This window comes from Pleurodeles waltl, chromosome 7 (genome assembly GCF_031143425.1).
Source record: "Pleurodeles waltl isolate 20211129_DDA chromosome 7, aPleWal1.hap1.20221129, whole genome shotgun sequence".
Classification (NCBI taxonomy): Eukaryota; Metazoa; Chordata; class Amphibia; order Caudata; family Salamandridae; genus Pleurodeles; species Pleurodeles waltl.
In genome coordinates, this window is record NC_090446.1 from 123,672,069 (window position 1) to 123,689,703 (window position 17,635).

At 45.6% G+C, this 17,635-nt stretch overlaps 1 protein-coding gene across 3 annotated transcripts in view; it reads left to right on the forward strand.

Annotated features, from left to right (window-relative positions):
• Positions 1-17,635, forward strand: part of UCKL1 (uridine-cytidine kinase 1 like 1) — a 332,854-nt gene that overhangs the window by 275,103 nt on the left and 40,116 nt on the right. For all 3 annotated transcript variants that reach the window (XM_069243249.1, XM_069243248.1, XM_069243250.1), the window contains exons 10-12: positions 3,115-3,208; positions 4,159-4,221; positions 8,643-8,765. In XM_069243249.1, the coding sequence (XP_069099350.1) occupies positions 3,115-3,208; positions 4,159-4,221; positions 8,643-8,765 (280 nt within the window). The remainder of the gene's footprint in view (positions 1-3,114; positions 3,209-4,158; positions 4,222-8,642; positions 8,766-17,635) is intronic.

The following is a 17,635-nucleotide window of genomic DNA, read 5'->3' on the forward strand; positions in this document are numbered from 1 at the left end:
CATGTTGCAGCTCACCACAACTAAGAATGTCTGTTGTTTGCCAGCAGATTGCATTGCCCAGCATTTCAAGGCTAAGCGTTCTTGATCATTTGTAAAGGCAAGCTCATGTACACCTTCCAGCCTATTCCTCTGGCACCCTAGGTACATGGTGAGAAGAGAGTCCTGCCCGTTTGCACTGATAGCTTCAGCATGGGGAAGGTAGCATTAGCTTTTAGAACTTTTAAAAATGTCTGTTCCGACTCCTCTGCAATTCAGCCCAGATCCTGTTTGTCTGTCATGGCCCAATGCTTGGAATTTACATCAAGAGCCACGCTGCTTACAAGTTACAGCTTGGCTCCTCAGGAGTTAGAATTTGGTGAATTACATTTTCTCACTGATTGTCGCTTGAAGAGCTTGACTTCCTATGGAATTAAATGGAAAAAGTTTGTACTTTTGGGATCATTCTAAAACGTAAGATCCAGTGAACATGTTGTTGTACCAATATTTAACCTCTTCTTTTACATTTTAACATGTTCAGGGCTGCCTTATTCTTTGGTCAGAGTACACTGAGTAGCTGCCTTCCATACTGTAAGAAGACTTGACTGGCCTTCGCCATTCTGAATATGAATAGTTAAATAGCTGATGAGAGGTCTATTTAGATCTTTGCCGCCAGTGACTAGAATTACTCAAGAATGGGAATTGAAGACAGTTCAGGCTGCATTTATAAAGTCTGTATTTGAGCCTGTCTACAAATCTGTAGATCAACATTTATCCTGGAAGACAGCCTTTTTGTTGGCTATTACCTCTGCACAAGTGAGACATGTAATGTAAGAAACTAAACACAATCTATTAGTTTGCCATGGCTAGAGTTAAACAGGAACAGTCATATGCATACTGCACATAAGACCTATTCTCCTATAATGTTGAATCTACTGAAGGCAAAAAAAGAACCCAGGATTTGCAAATCACCTGTGAGGGTCTCAAGGCTCTGTCTTGTAGGCACGGGAAGATTATGTGATTTGCCCAGAATCGCAGAATATTGAGCCGAGACTCGAACCTGGTTCTCCTAGCTCAAAAGTCAACAGCTCAGGTTCTTATGGCACATCCTCTCCCAGACCACAGCAAACTGCTCGTTATTGGAATTGAAAGAAGTGAACTGGCTTATCCTGTTCCCAGTCAGGTGAAGATCTACAATTCACACTGACAAGCATGCAGAACAAAGTGGCAGGAGATGTTCAGGCTTAGTAGTCACATGGCAGGCGACAGAACCACTTCCCATGAATCAAAGATGTCAGTAGTTTAAGTGGCTTATATAGCCAAGAGCATTGCAGTGGCTGCTTTCTTAGTGACTTTAATTCATAGCAGTAGTCACAGTGGTTGATGAGCCTACATTCATTCTCCTTACTTTCGAGGGCTACAGTATAATGTAGGACTCTGCTGACGTCCACATCCTCAATGGGTGGAGAGTGATTTATGAGGTTTAGTGGTTCCTGACATTCAGATGACACCACCACTTGACACAGCTTGTTACAGTTTTCGATCACTGACCCAAGTGCCTTTCTTACTGGTTCACTAGTGACTATATTTAGTCTTGGTTCAGGCTGCTGATTGAAACAAGTGATTATGGTTTTTGGCCACTAGTTGACATGAACATTTATGTTTTTCATTTGCTATTCAAACAGCTTGCCATGCGGATCATTACGTAATGCAATTTGTAATCGTAAGGGTTTTAAGATGAATGCCTCATTTCAAAGTATCTAGTCACATTATTTCTCACTGCTATGTAGCCTGATTACCCCCATTTGGTTAATCATCTCACGGCACAGCCAAAGGATCTTGTTGCAAGTGGGTACATTCATATTTAAGAAGAGTGTGGTGCTTTAAAAAGGATTTGTGGCTCGCAGTAGCCAGTATCTAAACTGTGATAGGTTCACTTGTTACATGTGATTTCAGCTTCTGGTGACACAATACATGCATGTGGCTCTGATGCCTACATGGTACATTGGAAAAAAGTAAAGGTTACCTAGATCACGTCAGATTGATCTTGCTGGTGCAGAGTAACTCTGAGTGGATCTGTACTTGTGAAACATGGCTGTGATAGGAAAGGGTCCCCTACAAATTAATAAGTCCTAAATGAGTCTTAAGACTCCTGAAACCCCCTCTTCACCATACCCAACATACTGTTATTCCCCTGAATGTTTTGCACCACTCCCATCTTTTTCTGTAAAGCTGTAGGAATATATCTAGACAAGGTAAATGTGCACGTGGCGAAGACTATGGGGGTGATTCTAACCCCGGCGGTTTTAGACCGCCGGGGCCAGGGTCGGCGGGAGCACCGCCGACAGACCGGCGGTGCCCCGCAGGGCATTCTGACCGCGGCGCTTTGGCCGCGGTCAGTGCAGGAAAACCGGCGGTCTCCCGCCGGTTTTCCGCTGCCCCTTGGAATCCTCCAAGGCGGCGCAGCTTGCTGCGCCGCCGAGGGGATTCCGACCCCCCCTACCGCCATCCAGTTCCCGGCGGTCCGCCCGCCGGGAACCGGATGGCGGTAGGGGGGGTCGCGGGGCCCCTGGGGGCCCCTGCAGTGCCCATGCCACTGGCATGGGCACTGCAGGGGCCCCCGTAAGAGGGCCCCTAAATGTATTTCACTGTCTGCTGCGCAGACAGTGAAATACGCGACGGGTGCAACTGCACCCGTCGCACAGCTTCCACTCCGCCGGCTCGATTCCGAGCCGGCTTCATCGTGGAAGCCTCTTTCCCGCTGGGCTGGCGGGCGGCCTGAAGGCGGCCGCCCGCCAGACCAGCGGGAATGTCAGAATTACCGCCGCGGTCTTTCGACCGCGGAACGGTAACCTGACGGCGGGACTTTGGCGGGCGGCCTCCGCCGCCCGCCAAGGTCAGGATGAGGGCCTATATTTTTTTTAAATCAAAAACTGTTGAGGTGGTTGGACTAATATTTGGGACTTCTCCAACATAGATGGTTTAAAAAAAACCTGTAATAGTCCACTTATGCTAAGGAGGAACCACTTATGGCAGAGGGAAGGGAATATATCAGCCAGGATTCAACAACCTTTTTTGTTTATTCGCAGATTAATGAAACATAGGCTAGCATCTAATATCCTTTTCTCTCTTCCACAGGAATAGGGAGACCAGCCGTGATGAATTCATATTCTACTCGAAGAGGCTAATGAGGCTGCTGATTGAGCATGCTCTGTCTCTGCTTCCATTCCGGGTGTGTGAGTTATACCCATGCTTGGGTTTGCGAGTTATACTACGCACTGGCTTTGGTATCTCGGTTACATTATGCACTATCATGGGTGTGTGAGCTATACTATGGGCTATCCTGCTTATGCAGGTTCCACTATTCTGTGGTCCATGTGTGCAAATTACTTTGCATGCTCTTTAATGTGTTATAGGTACAGTATGCACAGTTATGGGTGTAGTAATTACACTAAGCGTTTCCTGGATATATAAGTTATGATAAGGTCTGTTTCTACTATGTTTGATACACTATATGCTGTTCTTGTGTGTTATGGGTTTTCTCTTTTACGATTGAGTTCTACACCTACAATCTAGTCCAGTTGGCGACTGTGGCAATTACTGTGTGTCAACCAATTAGATGTGCATTTACATTCTTAGGCCTTCAGTTTCCACCAGTTGTGCACTCACTCCCTTTGTCCACACTCTCTGTGAAACCATCACAATCTTGCTTTTAAAAACACACTCAACCTCCTATCTCTTTTCTCTCTCATATGTTCCCAAGCCCTCTCTATCTCACACTACACCCTCACTCCATTTCTGCAGATGACCACAAACACATACACACAGCCGTGTCTTTGACATACGCACACTCACAAACATACATACTCTCTCTCTCAGCCCATAAGTCTTTGGCTCTCTTACACAAACTGAAACTTATTCCTATCTACACATACAATTTGTACCTCTTACGTTATAAAATATATGAGCACATAGTACATCTTCTTGGCTCTTACTAACTTGTACTGCATCTCATTCCCCACAGACACCATCTCCTTGGCTGACTTAGATTCACACTTGATCATTCTGGTGTGTGTGCACACACATAAATGCACACTCCTGCACATATATGTGGCTAGACACTTTAAAGGTTTTCAGCATTGCCTGTTCCGCATTACTGATGCATCATACTGAATTCCACAGACCTGCACAGTTCAGACGCCACAAGGAGAGGATTATGAAGGAAGGCTGTACCATGGAAAACGAGTGAGTACCTCAGGCACAATTTTAAAAAGACATGTGAGTAGAGTTTGCGGCATCAACAAGATATTCGTGTTGAACAGGAGCAGGAGAGGAACCACAGATTCTCGAAATGAATTGGGCAACAGATCAGGAGTCCGCTTTCCTCAGTTCACAAATAGGGCACAGGGATTTTGTGGAATCTGAGTTCCTGGATTTGCGAATGGACTGAGAGGTATGAGGCAAGGCATAGTCAGTATTCCCGGATATTACAGTAGACCAAGTCCATGTTATGGTGGTCTTGAAGTTTTCAGGTTGCTTCAGGAAGCCACAGATGTTTTTGCTGCAGTCTTCACTTTTTATCCAGGAAACCTTGAATTTTGGCTCAACAAAGACGGATGGATTTGAATGCAAATGTGTCTTTATGAAATTTCTCAGATCATCAGCACATCAACACAAATCCACCAGGAATGCAAGTGCATCATCCACAATCACACAAGTAGATAGTGGAAGCTCCAACATGGAAATACTCCCTGGTGTAAGGACATTTAAAGGGATCTAACAAATACTTCTCCAGTTCATAGGTATCATTCAACTTGAAGCTGGATGCCTAGGTTAAACTCATCAATCTCCCCTTCTATCAGAACTTGTTGAATCCTACAACAGTGTCCTCCACCAGTACAAGACCAGCACAGTCCCTGCAAAATTGCGACTGTTATCCAGGTGGCATAGTCAGACTTCCTCTCTTCCATCCAGTGAGGTCTTTCAAGGCCAGGGAGTCTATTCGATCCAAGTCCACAGCTTCCTTTTCTTCATCTTTGAGTAGTAGGAAGGTAAAGAGGAGATGCTTCAGGAGGAAGACCAAAGCTGCTATCCAGGCTTCATCTGAGCCCATGAAATCTCAATGACTTCCAAGTGGATCTCCTTCACATCTAGTCAACATCCCAGGAGGCCCAATCCCAGCTTGTATTGGGATGATTTTGCCTCCATTACCACCACTGAACTTGGATAACAATGGATGCATGGGTCTTCTCACTGGTGAAGTATGGCTTTGCTCTAAAGATGTCAAAGCCTCCACATTCCAGGCTTCCTTGGCCTTATTAAGCTCCCAAGAAGGTTTGTAGTAGTGAGAGAGAGGATTCTCATTTTAGGAACGGTCCTATCATTCTAACCGCTAGATAGTGACATCAAATACTACTCTTACTGCTATCTTGTGGGGAAAAGACAGGATCTTTACAGTCTAAACCAGTTACTTCCCCTTCAAAAGTACAAAATAGTGTCTTTGGTTAAGGTATAGGTGGATGTACTACTAGATATTTTCAGTAGATCTTTAGGAGACCTCCCTACATGTACCTTTATGAAGGAGCTCAGGATGTGTGTCTGATTCAGTGGTAACCAACACAAGGAGTATAGTGCACTGCCATTTTGACTCACGGCCACTCCTCTGGTCTTTACCAAGATGATGGCCCTAATGGAGACCTTCCTGTACCAGCAGAATTGTTCATTTCTACCCATACTTAGTGACTGTGTAATTTGGCAGCATCCATGGAAAGTTTGGTGTCTGCATTGATCCTAACACAAGAGACCGTGAATGCATCTTTTATCGTAGAAGTAGCCCTCCATTAGGGTATAGTCAGGGATTGTCTGTGCGCTAAGCGTTGGTAAGGCAAGGGGTTATATCGCAAGTAACAAGAATGAGATAACCAACACCATTCCGCTATCCATATATCTACAACATATAAAGGCAAGAAGCAGGCAGAGACGTAGGGGTGGAAAGATGATAAAAGAAAAATAAGAGGTGAGAGGTCCAGGTGTAGTGCTCCCAATGGTTTGTGCTGGTAAGGAGGTTTGTAAAGGAGGGGGGACCCAGAGTGTACTGCAGAGATCACCCGTGGGCGATGTGTCATTAAGACAGGAGGAGGATCTGAGAGGCGAACAGTCATGGTCTATAGCAGTCTGCAATGCAGGCTCCAGGGGCTTCCAAGGGTAGGATTCCTCGCCGTCCAGGCCCCCACCAAGTCCGTGAGGTTGAGTAGATTCCGCACTTTAGAGAGGGATCCCAGATAGCGCCTGTTTCCTTCCCAGTCAAAGATGAGAACAAACAGATGCCTCCACTGGTAGCAAACATTATGGCTGCAAAGGTGACCCGTAACCAGTTTGAATTCCTTTCGTCAGGAGATGGAGAGGGTGATGGGGGGGAGAGGCCCTGAAAAGTCAAAGTGGAGGATGTACGTGCTGCCATGCATATCACTTCCTTTTCAGTGAAGTAATGGACCCTCACTAGCATGTTATAGGATGTATTGAGTCCTCTAGGTAAGACCCTGTGGGCCCGATCTAGGGCAGGAAGCTGGGCTTCAGAGTCTCCTTGATGGAGTGGAGAAGGGCTGCAGTGAAGGTCACAATGTCCGATCCCTCCGTATCGTTTGGGATGCCCCATATGTGTAAATTATTGCAGCAGCTCCGGTTCTCTAGGTATTCTTGGTTGATTTGCAACTTTATATTTTGTTGTTCCAAGGTGATCACACATCTCCATAGAAGCTCCTGATCCTCAGATCAGGCATCTACTATACGCTCGAGGTCATCCACTGGACCCCCGATCGCTGTCATTTCATGATCAACATCTTTGATTCACAATTTAAGGTCGTCCTTGAGCAAGCCTATTTCCGCGTGAATTTTCTGGAGGAATCATGTCAGGACATCTTGTGTGATGCTCATCGGGGCAGGGGGGTCGCCCTGGGCGCCCAAGGCCTCCTTATGTTTCTCTGAGTTTGATTTTGAAGGCTTATTCCATAAGGAGGAGATGGAGGTCTCCTGTGTGATTTTGATGCATGGCATAAAGAGGGTCCCAATTCATGTACAGTGAGAAAGTGAGGCGGCCACAGTCCTGTTGCCTGGTTCGGGTTGGTCCATGGGTCCCCAGGGACCAGCAACCCACTACCAAAAGGGGCAGCGTGCGAGTAGGCGGGCACTCAGTGGACGAGTCTTCAAGTGAGAGCTGGGCGTGCAGGCCAGTAGAGGTTCTCTGATGGGAATGTTCGCTGCCTCCTTCTAGTTTGCCCGGTTAGAGCTCCAGGGGGCAACCCTGGTCTCTGCACAAGCCTCCCAGGAGATCTCGATCCCCAACAAGCGCCAGTGCCTGCAGTCTCCCGGAGACTTCCCCACCAGTCAAGTCAATTGCAGTCTTGTAGAGAAGCCCCCAGGCCACTTGCCAGGCACCAGGGTGCGCCAAATAGTGTCTGCCTCAAAGTTATGCAGAGCTGTTGGCCTGGGGAGTGGTCGTCTATATCGCTGGGCCAGCTACTAGTCCCTTGCCACGCAGCAGGGAAGACTCCCTGAGTGGAGAGCCCACCAAACAGTTCAATCACCCCCGCTCAGGCCCAGTTTTCAGGTCACAGATCTCAAGGGGCCCGTTACCTGTCCCAGTCAGGTGGGGCCCCACAACAAACCAACCTGGGAAGACGTCCCCCTCCGCCTAGGAATACAGCAGCAACCCGGTAGATGGCGCCACCTGGTGTCTAAAGCCCACAGCGCCCGGGGCGGCAAACCCACTCACCAGTGCCCTGGTTCTTCGGGGGCCTCAGCCAGTTCCTCCGCTCTCTGCCTGCAACGTCCTGGTGGGTCCAGAGTGTCATCCAGAGGGAGGCGTGGTGACGGGTCTCCCTCAGCCACAAAGCTTCCTCAGCAGAAGCAACAGGCACCGTAATCTGGGTGCTCTCTCCCAGATTGCGGCCCGTGAGCTGATCCCCAGTCAGTCCCAGCTCCTGTTCCTGGGGTGTTTGGCCGATTTCCCGTGCAAAGCAGGAGAGCTCAGGCCCCAATACCTATGCCATTTTGCGCTTCGCCACGCCCCATCATCCATTCATTGCTACACATGGAACTCAGCCCTCAACATGTATCAGGGCACACCCCAGCAACGGTGAGGCAGCCTTGATAGGATTCTCCTAGTATGAGTGAGCTACGGTTAAACCAAAGATTTCTTATAAAAATGCAGCCTACGTTTTTAACCTGTATCACAGGAGTCGAAGGCACTCTAATTGAGCAATACAGGTAGGACTGTAAAGATTGTAGGAAATACTGCTTCAGTAGTGTAAAGATGTAGGGACTGTGTAGCAAACTACAGTAGGAGATGGAGAAACAAAGGACAATAAGGTTGTCCAGGGGTACTGGGCAGGAACATGGATGATCCGGGCAGTACAAAGACAGTGGACAAAGACATGGATGGCAAGGAGAATTTGGAGAGTAATATGGGAGTGCAGAGATTATAGGGAGGGTGCTAGCTGAGTGGCAGAACCATTGGTGGTGCTTGTGGAGATGGGGAGCATAAGGACAGTAGGATCAGATAGGAGTAGGATGTGAAATATGAGGAGCAAGGCTGAATATGAGATTGAGTATATAATGTTTTTATTAATTACTCTTCTTTTATCTTTTAACCCTCTTCTGAATGACAGATCACAGGAGTCTCCATTCTCAGGGCGGGAGAGACGATGGAACCTGCTCTCAGAGCTGTGTGCAAGGATGTTCGTATCGGAACCATCCTCATCCAGACCAACCCTAACACTGGGGAACCAGAGGTAAGAATAATCTACAAACACACGGGGAAGCCAGAAGCTAAGTGTCCTTCTGCAAGTGATCCAAGCGGGTGAGACAACTACGAGGGGTGGGGAGGGGCAGAAAGAGTCCAACTGCATATCAGACAAAGGAATGGGGTATACACAGTCATATGGAAGCTAGAGAAAAGAGAGTGGACTGCTTACACATTAGGGATTCGGTGGTAATGGAAGGATCTATCCCCTTCACACCATTAAGACAGATCTATTGTGGGGTCTATGTGCATAGCAGAGAGTCAGAGACTAAAATAAAGTCTGTTCAAATATGAAGGGGGGATGCGAACAGAAATCTAACCACAAAGGAAGAAGTCACCCAAAAGGACTAGACCCCTCGTCATTAAGGAGATGGAAGTAATGGAGAGATTTGTCTGCCTTACACTATTGAGACAGAGCTATGATTTGGAATCTGCCTGCATACCAGATAGCTAAAGGTAGGTTTGGGGTCAATACAGTTATGTGGGAGCTAAAAGAGTGTTGTGTGCCCGTAAAAAGGCTAATGGTGAGGCATTCTACTAAGCTAGGGTTAAGTAAGGCATCTGTCTCTTTCACAATAGTGAAGATTAAACTTTGGTGTGTAATCGTACCATGGAGGCTGACGTAAAAATGGTGTCTATCTTAGTACGTGGGAGCTTGAATTAAGATTTAGCAGTAATGGAGAGTTATGTCCCCTTTACACCAGTGAGACGAACCTTTGGCGTGGGGTCTACCTTTATACTAGAGTATCATAGATATTGGGGTGTATGGAGACATGGGGAAGCCAGTTTAAAATGAGGTGACTACCCGTGCAGTATTGACTGTAGGTAAAGGTGGGGTACCCAAACACAAGAAAACCGTAAGAACTTTGTCCATGCCAGAGGTAAGGGGCATTTCCCACACAACAAGCTAGAAGGGGTGGAGTGGAAGGATCTGTCTTTCTCACACTGATGAGACAGGGCTATGGTGGGGAGTCTGCCAGCATACAAAAGGGCTAGAGGTATTATGGATGCAGAGGAAAGGGTGATTTACCATGACAGCAGTCTGAAGATAGTGAGCGCGTCTGCCCCCACGCACTGGCAAATCACAGCCAAGCAGGTTCTGTCTGCACACTAGAGTATTAGATTGAGGGAGGTTCTACTCAAATATGGGGCAGAAAACATACACAGAAGGTCTACATACACACACACTGGGAACCTGAAGTTATAGAGAGCATTGTGTGTGGACAGTTGGTGATAGAGCCACTATTCTGGGGCACCGATATTGGATGCATCGCCTGTACTTACTCAATATCGCCTTCTCACACTGCTGCAGTGGTCTGTAGGTAGACCTCAACAGAATGTTAATGTGCTAGGTACTGATGGGAAAGAATGTACAGCTGCAAGAAGGAGGCTCAGGAAAGAATGGGTTCTATCCAAGCTTCATGAAGCTAGAGATTATGTGGTAGTTAACCAGGCTTATGCAAGATAAAGGTTTTTTTCACACATTTAGCAACGAGAGGCAAAGGGCAGGGGAAGCTATCTACCTAATTGGAAAACTAAGGCACTGGTTCAATCCACCCCAACAGCAGTGATCTAGCCACTCTGTATGAAGCCATAAGTAATGTGGATGATCTACCCTCCATGCCCTAGATAGTTAAAGCAAAAGAGATTTTCTGTTTACCCTCTAGAGAGCAAACCATATGAGGGAGCTACCCAAACATTGAGCTGCAAGAGATCTGAGGGTGGTCTAACAATATGATGGAGACCCAGATTGGATCTATCCACACAAATGGTGTAAAACAGCTCACTGAGCTATGCTGGCAGGAGGACTCAGCAAGTTAAACGTGTGTCCCTGATATATGCGGTTAACTGCAAATCACTGGTTAAATTCCATTCTCCTGAGGTAAATAAATTGGAAATCATTACATTGGATACAATCACCACTTATGATTCACGGTGCTTATAAAGGACAGAAGTTTGATGTAAAGCATTTTGTATTTAAAAAAACAAATAGATATTATTAGCTATAGGACATAATGGTTAATACTTTTAAGGCTGTATCATGTATAAAGTGCTGGGCGTCATCTTGCAGTAATTACAGAGCACCTAGGTATACAAACTGGAGAGCACACACTGGAAACATAAAAATGTGTAGCAGTAATTAAACTAAACCAGTATGCAGAGATTACCATAATCTATTAATCTTTGAATTTAAACCGAAAGAAGGTTGTTTAAGCTCTAATGTGGTAGTTCAGGGAATTCCAGCGTTCAGGACCTTGAACTCCTACTGGCCGATCTCCATTTATTAAATGGTAGATGGGAGGTTAGCAGATCAGGTGCATGGATGTAAAGCAGTGTCTCAGTGAGGCTATTGTGCAGAGCCAGACTTTGAAGGGCTAAGAGTTCTTGTTGTAGTGGGGCTCCTGGATAATGCAGTGTGTCATAAATTGGACTGTGGACTTCACTGGCAGTCAGTGGTCTGCTTTCCGGGCCTGTGTGACTTTGTACTGCACCTTACTGGTCCAAACTGGAGCAGTCAAGAGGAAAGTTAGAGACTTAGGAATACAACTATAGGATATTAGTTACAGATATTATGCTTTGAATAATTGTCTTAAAAAGCACATATTGATCAAACTGTGTTAAGTTTTTCCTAAAGTTCTTTATTTCTTCATCATAATCATTTAGTAGCCAACGTGTGTTTTCTAAGTCAAGGCATTATCATTAATCGTAGTTAATTTGTAGTAGTGAATTCGTGAGTTACGGTGCCATGTGGCTATTGCATACAATATCAAAACGGACCAATATTATTTTTGTCAGATATTCTTTATTGAGCTTTAATAGGGTACATCGGTAGACGGTGTCAGCAATCAACAAGAGAATCATCAGTGATCTACAATATTGAGATTAGCAGTTGCCCATGTACACTGGCATCATGTTATAGTATGCAAGAACTTCAATGGTAACACTGTCAATGATTAGTACGTTCCAGAAAAACAAAATTTGTGCCCCACAGTGGTCCCCGCTCCCCCCAACAAACCCAAAGGAAACTGTAAAACTATAAAGTTGAGTGAAATTATCAACGTCATAGCTGGTGAGCTGGGTGTAGGTGAGCTAGGTCCAGAGAGTCCTCCCCAGACACCAGTTAATCTCAGGTGCTCCAACAGTCCATTTATGGCTTTAGCGTTGAAAAAGATGCAGTGCTTGTGTTTGAGTGGGACAAACCATAAGTGGAAGGCCAGTGGACAAGAAGGATACCAAAGGACGCCAGATATACTCACAATTCTTAAAGTTGTCTAAGAGCGTCTCAGCCATTCGTTCTATCATCAAAGCTTTTCATAGTCGAGCATGCCACTGAGTGATCGAAGGAGGTGTTTTTTTCCATGAGGCTGCCAGTGCTGACTTGGTAGCCATAGGATGGAGCGGTCACTCGTCTAGGAGTCCCAATAGGATGAATTCCAGTGCGGAAGGGATTGGGTATCCCAAAATATCTTTAATTTGAGCTCAGATGTCAGCCCAAAATGGACATATTATAGGGCAATCCCACCTAATATGATGGAAATCTAGCAACCCGCGCCCTCTGCAGCAAAAGGACAGCTGTATTAGGAAAGTTGTTTCTTTTAGTTTAGTCAGTTATAAGTATAAGTACCAATCATATCGTAATTTGTAGTGAGTCTCTCTGTTCCCCATAGAGTGGTTGAACATAGGTATGTCCTGCCAAAGATTCTGTCAGCGCTGTTCAGGGATATGGTCCCCCAGAACAATAGCCCAGTGATCAGTGTGTTGTCTGATTTTAGGGGATGTATCCACTAAAAGCGAATAGAGAAAAGAGATGGAACCCTGACGTCCCTTCGCTTGATGTACACTTTTCTATGGGGGAGAGTTCTCTTGTGGCTGCCTCTCACACATCTTGTTGGAGTACCCAATGTTTAAATTGTGTGTAATGGTATAGCTTGGAGCTCCTTAAGTTGAAGGCGCATTGACAATTTTCCAAAGTAAGACTATCCCATCAATAGAACAGATCCCAAATGGTGAGACATTCACCTTCCCGCCAGTGATCAAAAGGGACTGGCTTAAGTGCCAGGGATAAGGCTGAGTTAAAATGGATGGGGGTGAAAGGGGAAGGGAATGTGGTCCGGGCTGTGGAGCAGCTCACCTCAGCACAGGCTTCAAGGGTGGTTTTTGTAGGAGTGCTGATGTATGCATTAGGGGGTCAGTCTGTTTTCGGTTTCCACAGAAGATCCCAAATATATTGGCCCATGATGCCCGGTCCATACGGAGGCACTGTTTATCTGATTCCCATTTGAAGGTCATTCTCAGCTGAGCTGCCTTATAATAAGAGGGGAAATCAGATAAGGCCAGTCCATCCCTCTTTTTAGGTAAGCGCAACAGTTTGTATGGGAGTTGGGCTCTCTGACCTTTTCTGATAAAATGTAATCACATGCAAGTGAAGATTTGCATATAAACCTCTCTCTACTTCAATTGGAAGGCCTTGAAAAAGATATAGAAACTGTGGTAAAACCGTTATTTTGAGTGCTTGGATACAGCCAAGCCATGACGGGTACATAAGGGCCCATCATTTGAGGTCTGTTTTAAGTTGCTGGAGAAATGGAGCGTTGTTGGCTCTACAGACGTCAGATATCTTAGGAGTGATTTTAATCCCCAAATATGTAAGTTCCTTTTTGACCCAATGGAAGGGGATATTATTTGCTAACGTCTCCATTTCAGATGGATGGAGAATTAAATTTAAGAGGAACAATTTATGGAGATTGATACAGTAGCCTGTTACTTTCTTGAAAGTGTTAATTCTTGTTGTAGGGCCAACAAAAAAGATGCAGGTGAAGTCAGGGAGAGCAGCACATTGTGTGCAAATAGTGACATTTCAGGGGTGATAGATCCCAAGGGTATGCCCTGGATCGCTCTTTCTTCTGTCACCTTGGCTTCAAGGGGCTCTATGCTAAGGGTGAATAAGAGCGACAAAAGGGGCATCCCTGCTGAGTTCCCCGTTCTATTTTAAAGAGGCCAGATCCCACCCAATTGCCCAATACTTGCAAAAGTGGATGCACATAGGTAGCCTGGACCATATTGATGAATTGCTCGCACATACAAAACTTGCTGAGTGTGTTAAAAGGATGTGCAAATCCACCCAGTCAAAAGCCTTTTCAGCATCTAGTGCCAGTAAAACTGCCTGAATATGTTTATAGCCTTTTCAACCTGGTAGATCACCCTTCTCAAGTTATCATGTGTTTGCCTCCCCCTTGGAAGCTGCAGCTTTTGTCTATTTCTACCGTTGCCACTCTCCCTCCCTCCCTCTAGGTTGAAGTGACTAGTTTATTCCTTTTCGTGTTTAACCTGCAGTTGGCGAGCCAGGCGTGCTCCCACCGTATTTCCCTGGTAATAGGTCCCGAGTTTGAGGTGGAGGAGCTTATTCGTATATATGGCATTTAGCTTCCCCTTAATGTGGTAACTTTGTGTTGTTGATTTTCTTTGTGAGACTTTTCTGCTTGTTATAGTTCGTCTTCCAGTGCTCACATATCCTGGGTTTTTGCTCGGTTAAGATAGCCATGAGGGAAATACATTTCCCTCTGATAATAGCTTTAAAGGCATCCCATGTAATGGGTAAGTCAGTATCCCGTGGGTCATTCACACTGAAGAAGTCTTTGATGTTTTTTTCCAGTTCGTCTTGGAAGAGACGATCTCGTAGAAGTACATTGGGGAAGAACCACCTGTGATATTTAGGTGTCGGAGGGGCCCATTTAAAAGTCAAGGCTACTGGGGCATGGTCTGAGAGGGCTATGGAGTGAATGTCTGAGTGTAGATTGTTTCAGGGATTGGCTTGCATGAACATATTGATATATGAGTATGTGCAGTACAAATGGGAGGAGGAAGTGTAATCTCAAACCTCTGGTTGACTGGATCTCCAAGTCTATGAGGTCTGTGGAACAGTATGTTTGTTTTAGAGCTTTGGTGTGGGTGGGTGCTGTCTAAATCTGGGTGCCGTATGAGGTTGAAGTCTCCCATCAGGATTATTTCCCCTTCAGCGAACTCCCCCAGAAGTGTGAGGCATGATTGGAGAAAAGTAGTTTTATATTGGGGGCATAGACCATAGTTAGCGTGCACATTCGACCTGTTATATTCCCTTTCACCATTAACATTCTTCCCTCTTTAACAGATCTACAACCAGTAGGGTGTAATTTAAGGGATGCGTAAAAGAGAAGAGCTACCCTTTTGTGTTTGGTAAGGGCTGAGGATTTGTTTATCAGAGTGTATGCTTTATTATGTAGTCTGTGATTGTTGCTTCTTTTAAGGTGGGTCTCTTGCCAAGCTACTATGTAATGACGCTTGTCCAGGATGTAGTTCCACAATTTATGACTCTAAGCCGGTAAATTTAACCCCTTTACTTTCCAAGTCAGTGTTAACACCATGACGATGTGTGGTCGTTGTATTCAATTAGGGGGTACGTATGTAAGTCTCTGCTCTCCACTGCCCCATCAGTCCCTCGGGACAGCTGATAAGGGTGTTTGTCCCCCAGTCCCATGCCCCCGCCCCTCATCACAAGACACAAAGAAACTCCACTCACCAGAACTTTTGGGAACCTAGGGCCTGATTTAGAACCTGGTGGACGGGTTACTCCATCACAACGGTGACGTATATCCCACCTGCCGAAATTTAAATCCTTTTCTATCCTGTAGGATTTAGATTTTGCCAGATGGGATATCTGTCACTGTTGAGACGTATCAACCAGTCTGCCGAGTTCTTAATCAGACCCCTAGTTTCCGAACTTTGTTGAAAAGTACTTTAAGGTTGTATCATTATGGGCGTAAAGGTTAAATACCGCTTTGGAATTCCCATAATGTACTTATTAATGCAAGGCATAATGACAGTATTAAACATCGCACACTTAAAGCTAAGGTACCTCTGTCACAGAGGGTGAACACTTATTCCCAAATGGAACAGTCAGAGGTTATGAGTAACTAGAGAAGCACTGTCTCACTAAAGGGCTTTACAGGATCTGTGAGCCTTAAAGCAGGCCATACAAACCAAAGGATATTGCAGTCTGAGTCTCACAGTAGCACAGCTTGGGTGATTTGGGTGGCGGACCTTGTCCAGCGTTCCCCTTGCCGCCTAAGTCATCTTTCTGTAAGCCAATGTCCCTCCTCAGCTCCTGAAGCGGAACCAGAAGTGGATCTGTCTTTGGGTTTCTATGCACCTCCGCCGACTGCGGACAGTATGCTTTGTAGTGGTGCCATCACTGCCGTGAAGCGATGGAATTTATTTTGGTATTCAAATGCAAGGCTAAAGGGGTAGGTCCATCTGTATGTGATGTGATCATGGCGCAGTTTATCTGTAACTGGTCAGAATTGGATTCTTCTAGCTAAGGTGGCTGGTGCTATGTCTCAGAAAAACGAACATGTTGCCCAATGTCAGGATATAAAGTCCTTTTTCCTTGCTTCTTTCACTCTGAAGGAATGCAGCTTAGCAAGAACATCCCAGGGACCTCCACAGTGCAAGCATTCCAACTTGACTTTGGCTTGTTAATTCCCTAAAAACTCAGAGAACATCCCTACAACTAAACCTTACAGGTCTGGGCCCTTCATTCCTTCTTCCAGGTTCCATAGACTGATATTATCCTGTCTAGAACATTTTTTTTAAGTCCTCACATTTTAAGAGCATAATCTTTAGTTGGTCCTGGAGTTACACAGAGGAGCTTTCCAATCGTTCCACTTGCTGCTTTAGGGACTGGCATTTTGTTTCCAGATCCAGGGTACGTGCCCCTACAGTGTCAATATCCTGCTGCACGTTTGAGAACTTGGTAGTGAGTTTCAAGCGATGAGCATCCAAGGTGCTGGACATGTCTGCCTTTAGCTCCTTGCGTAGCTCTTTCTTGAAGTCCTGTTGTGAAGTCAAGAGGTCTTCCTTTGCCAGCGCCATGGTGCCATCTCCTGGGGTGGGAGGGTGCACATCTCTGGACTCCTTCGGCTGAAATTCTGTTCTGTTGCGACTTTTTTCATAGGCATATATGTTGCGGCCAAGGATTTAGGCAGGTAAGTTATAGAGAAAAGCAGTTAAGAACATTCCACCATGTGTCCATAGAGGCACAGTTGTCCTTGCTGTCACAGTTGTCCCCACACATGGCTCACTTCAAATACTTTTTTTTTGTTTAATAATTCTTTATTAGGTTTTTCAACTTAGCAAATATTTACTTCGTCCTTTCTGCATCATGTAACTGAATAGGCTACTTAATGACATACGCGATTGTTCATTGGTGCCTCTTAACAAGTGTTCATGGCAGGCAACATTGGCGAGACAGATATGTATGTGAGAGCCTCCATAAAATAGTATCATCTGAGTGCCAGTCGATAGTGTATCTAACTGCTTAACCAACTTAAGACAAAAAAACAAAACCATAACAGTATAGGGCACAACGCTTTCCATAATAATGTGTATGCAAGGAATATGTAGATGTAAAGGTGGGTGGCAGGGAGGGTAAGTGGGTAAGTGTCCAATGAGAGCGGGTCAGCGCTGTCTGTCCCCATCCAGCTCGCCGAGTTGATATGGGGTTGTCTTCTTGTGGCTACGGGGATCTAGTGTCTGATTTATCTTCAGTTTTTTGCTAGGTACATCTGCCAGTCCGTTGGTGAGGTCTGTTGAGGATTCCCTGATCCCGGGCTGTGGCTTAGCTGTTGTTTGGCCAGTATGCTGGAGTGGAGGCCCAATAGCCACATTCGGACAGTTGAGTGGCGGCAGATTTCCAGCTCATGATTCTGCGTTTTGCTAAAACTAATGCAAGGTCTATGAATCTGTTTGTGGCTTTGTGCGCGGTCGTGCAATTGCTTACCCCTCAGTTAACTATGAGGACCGTCTCTTCTTACGATTACAACC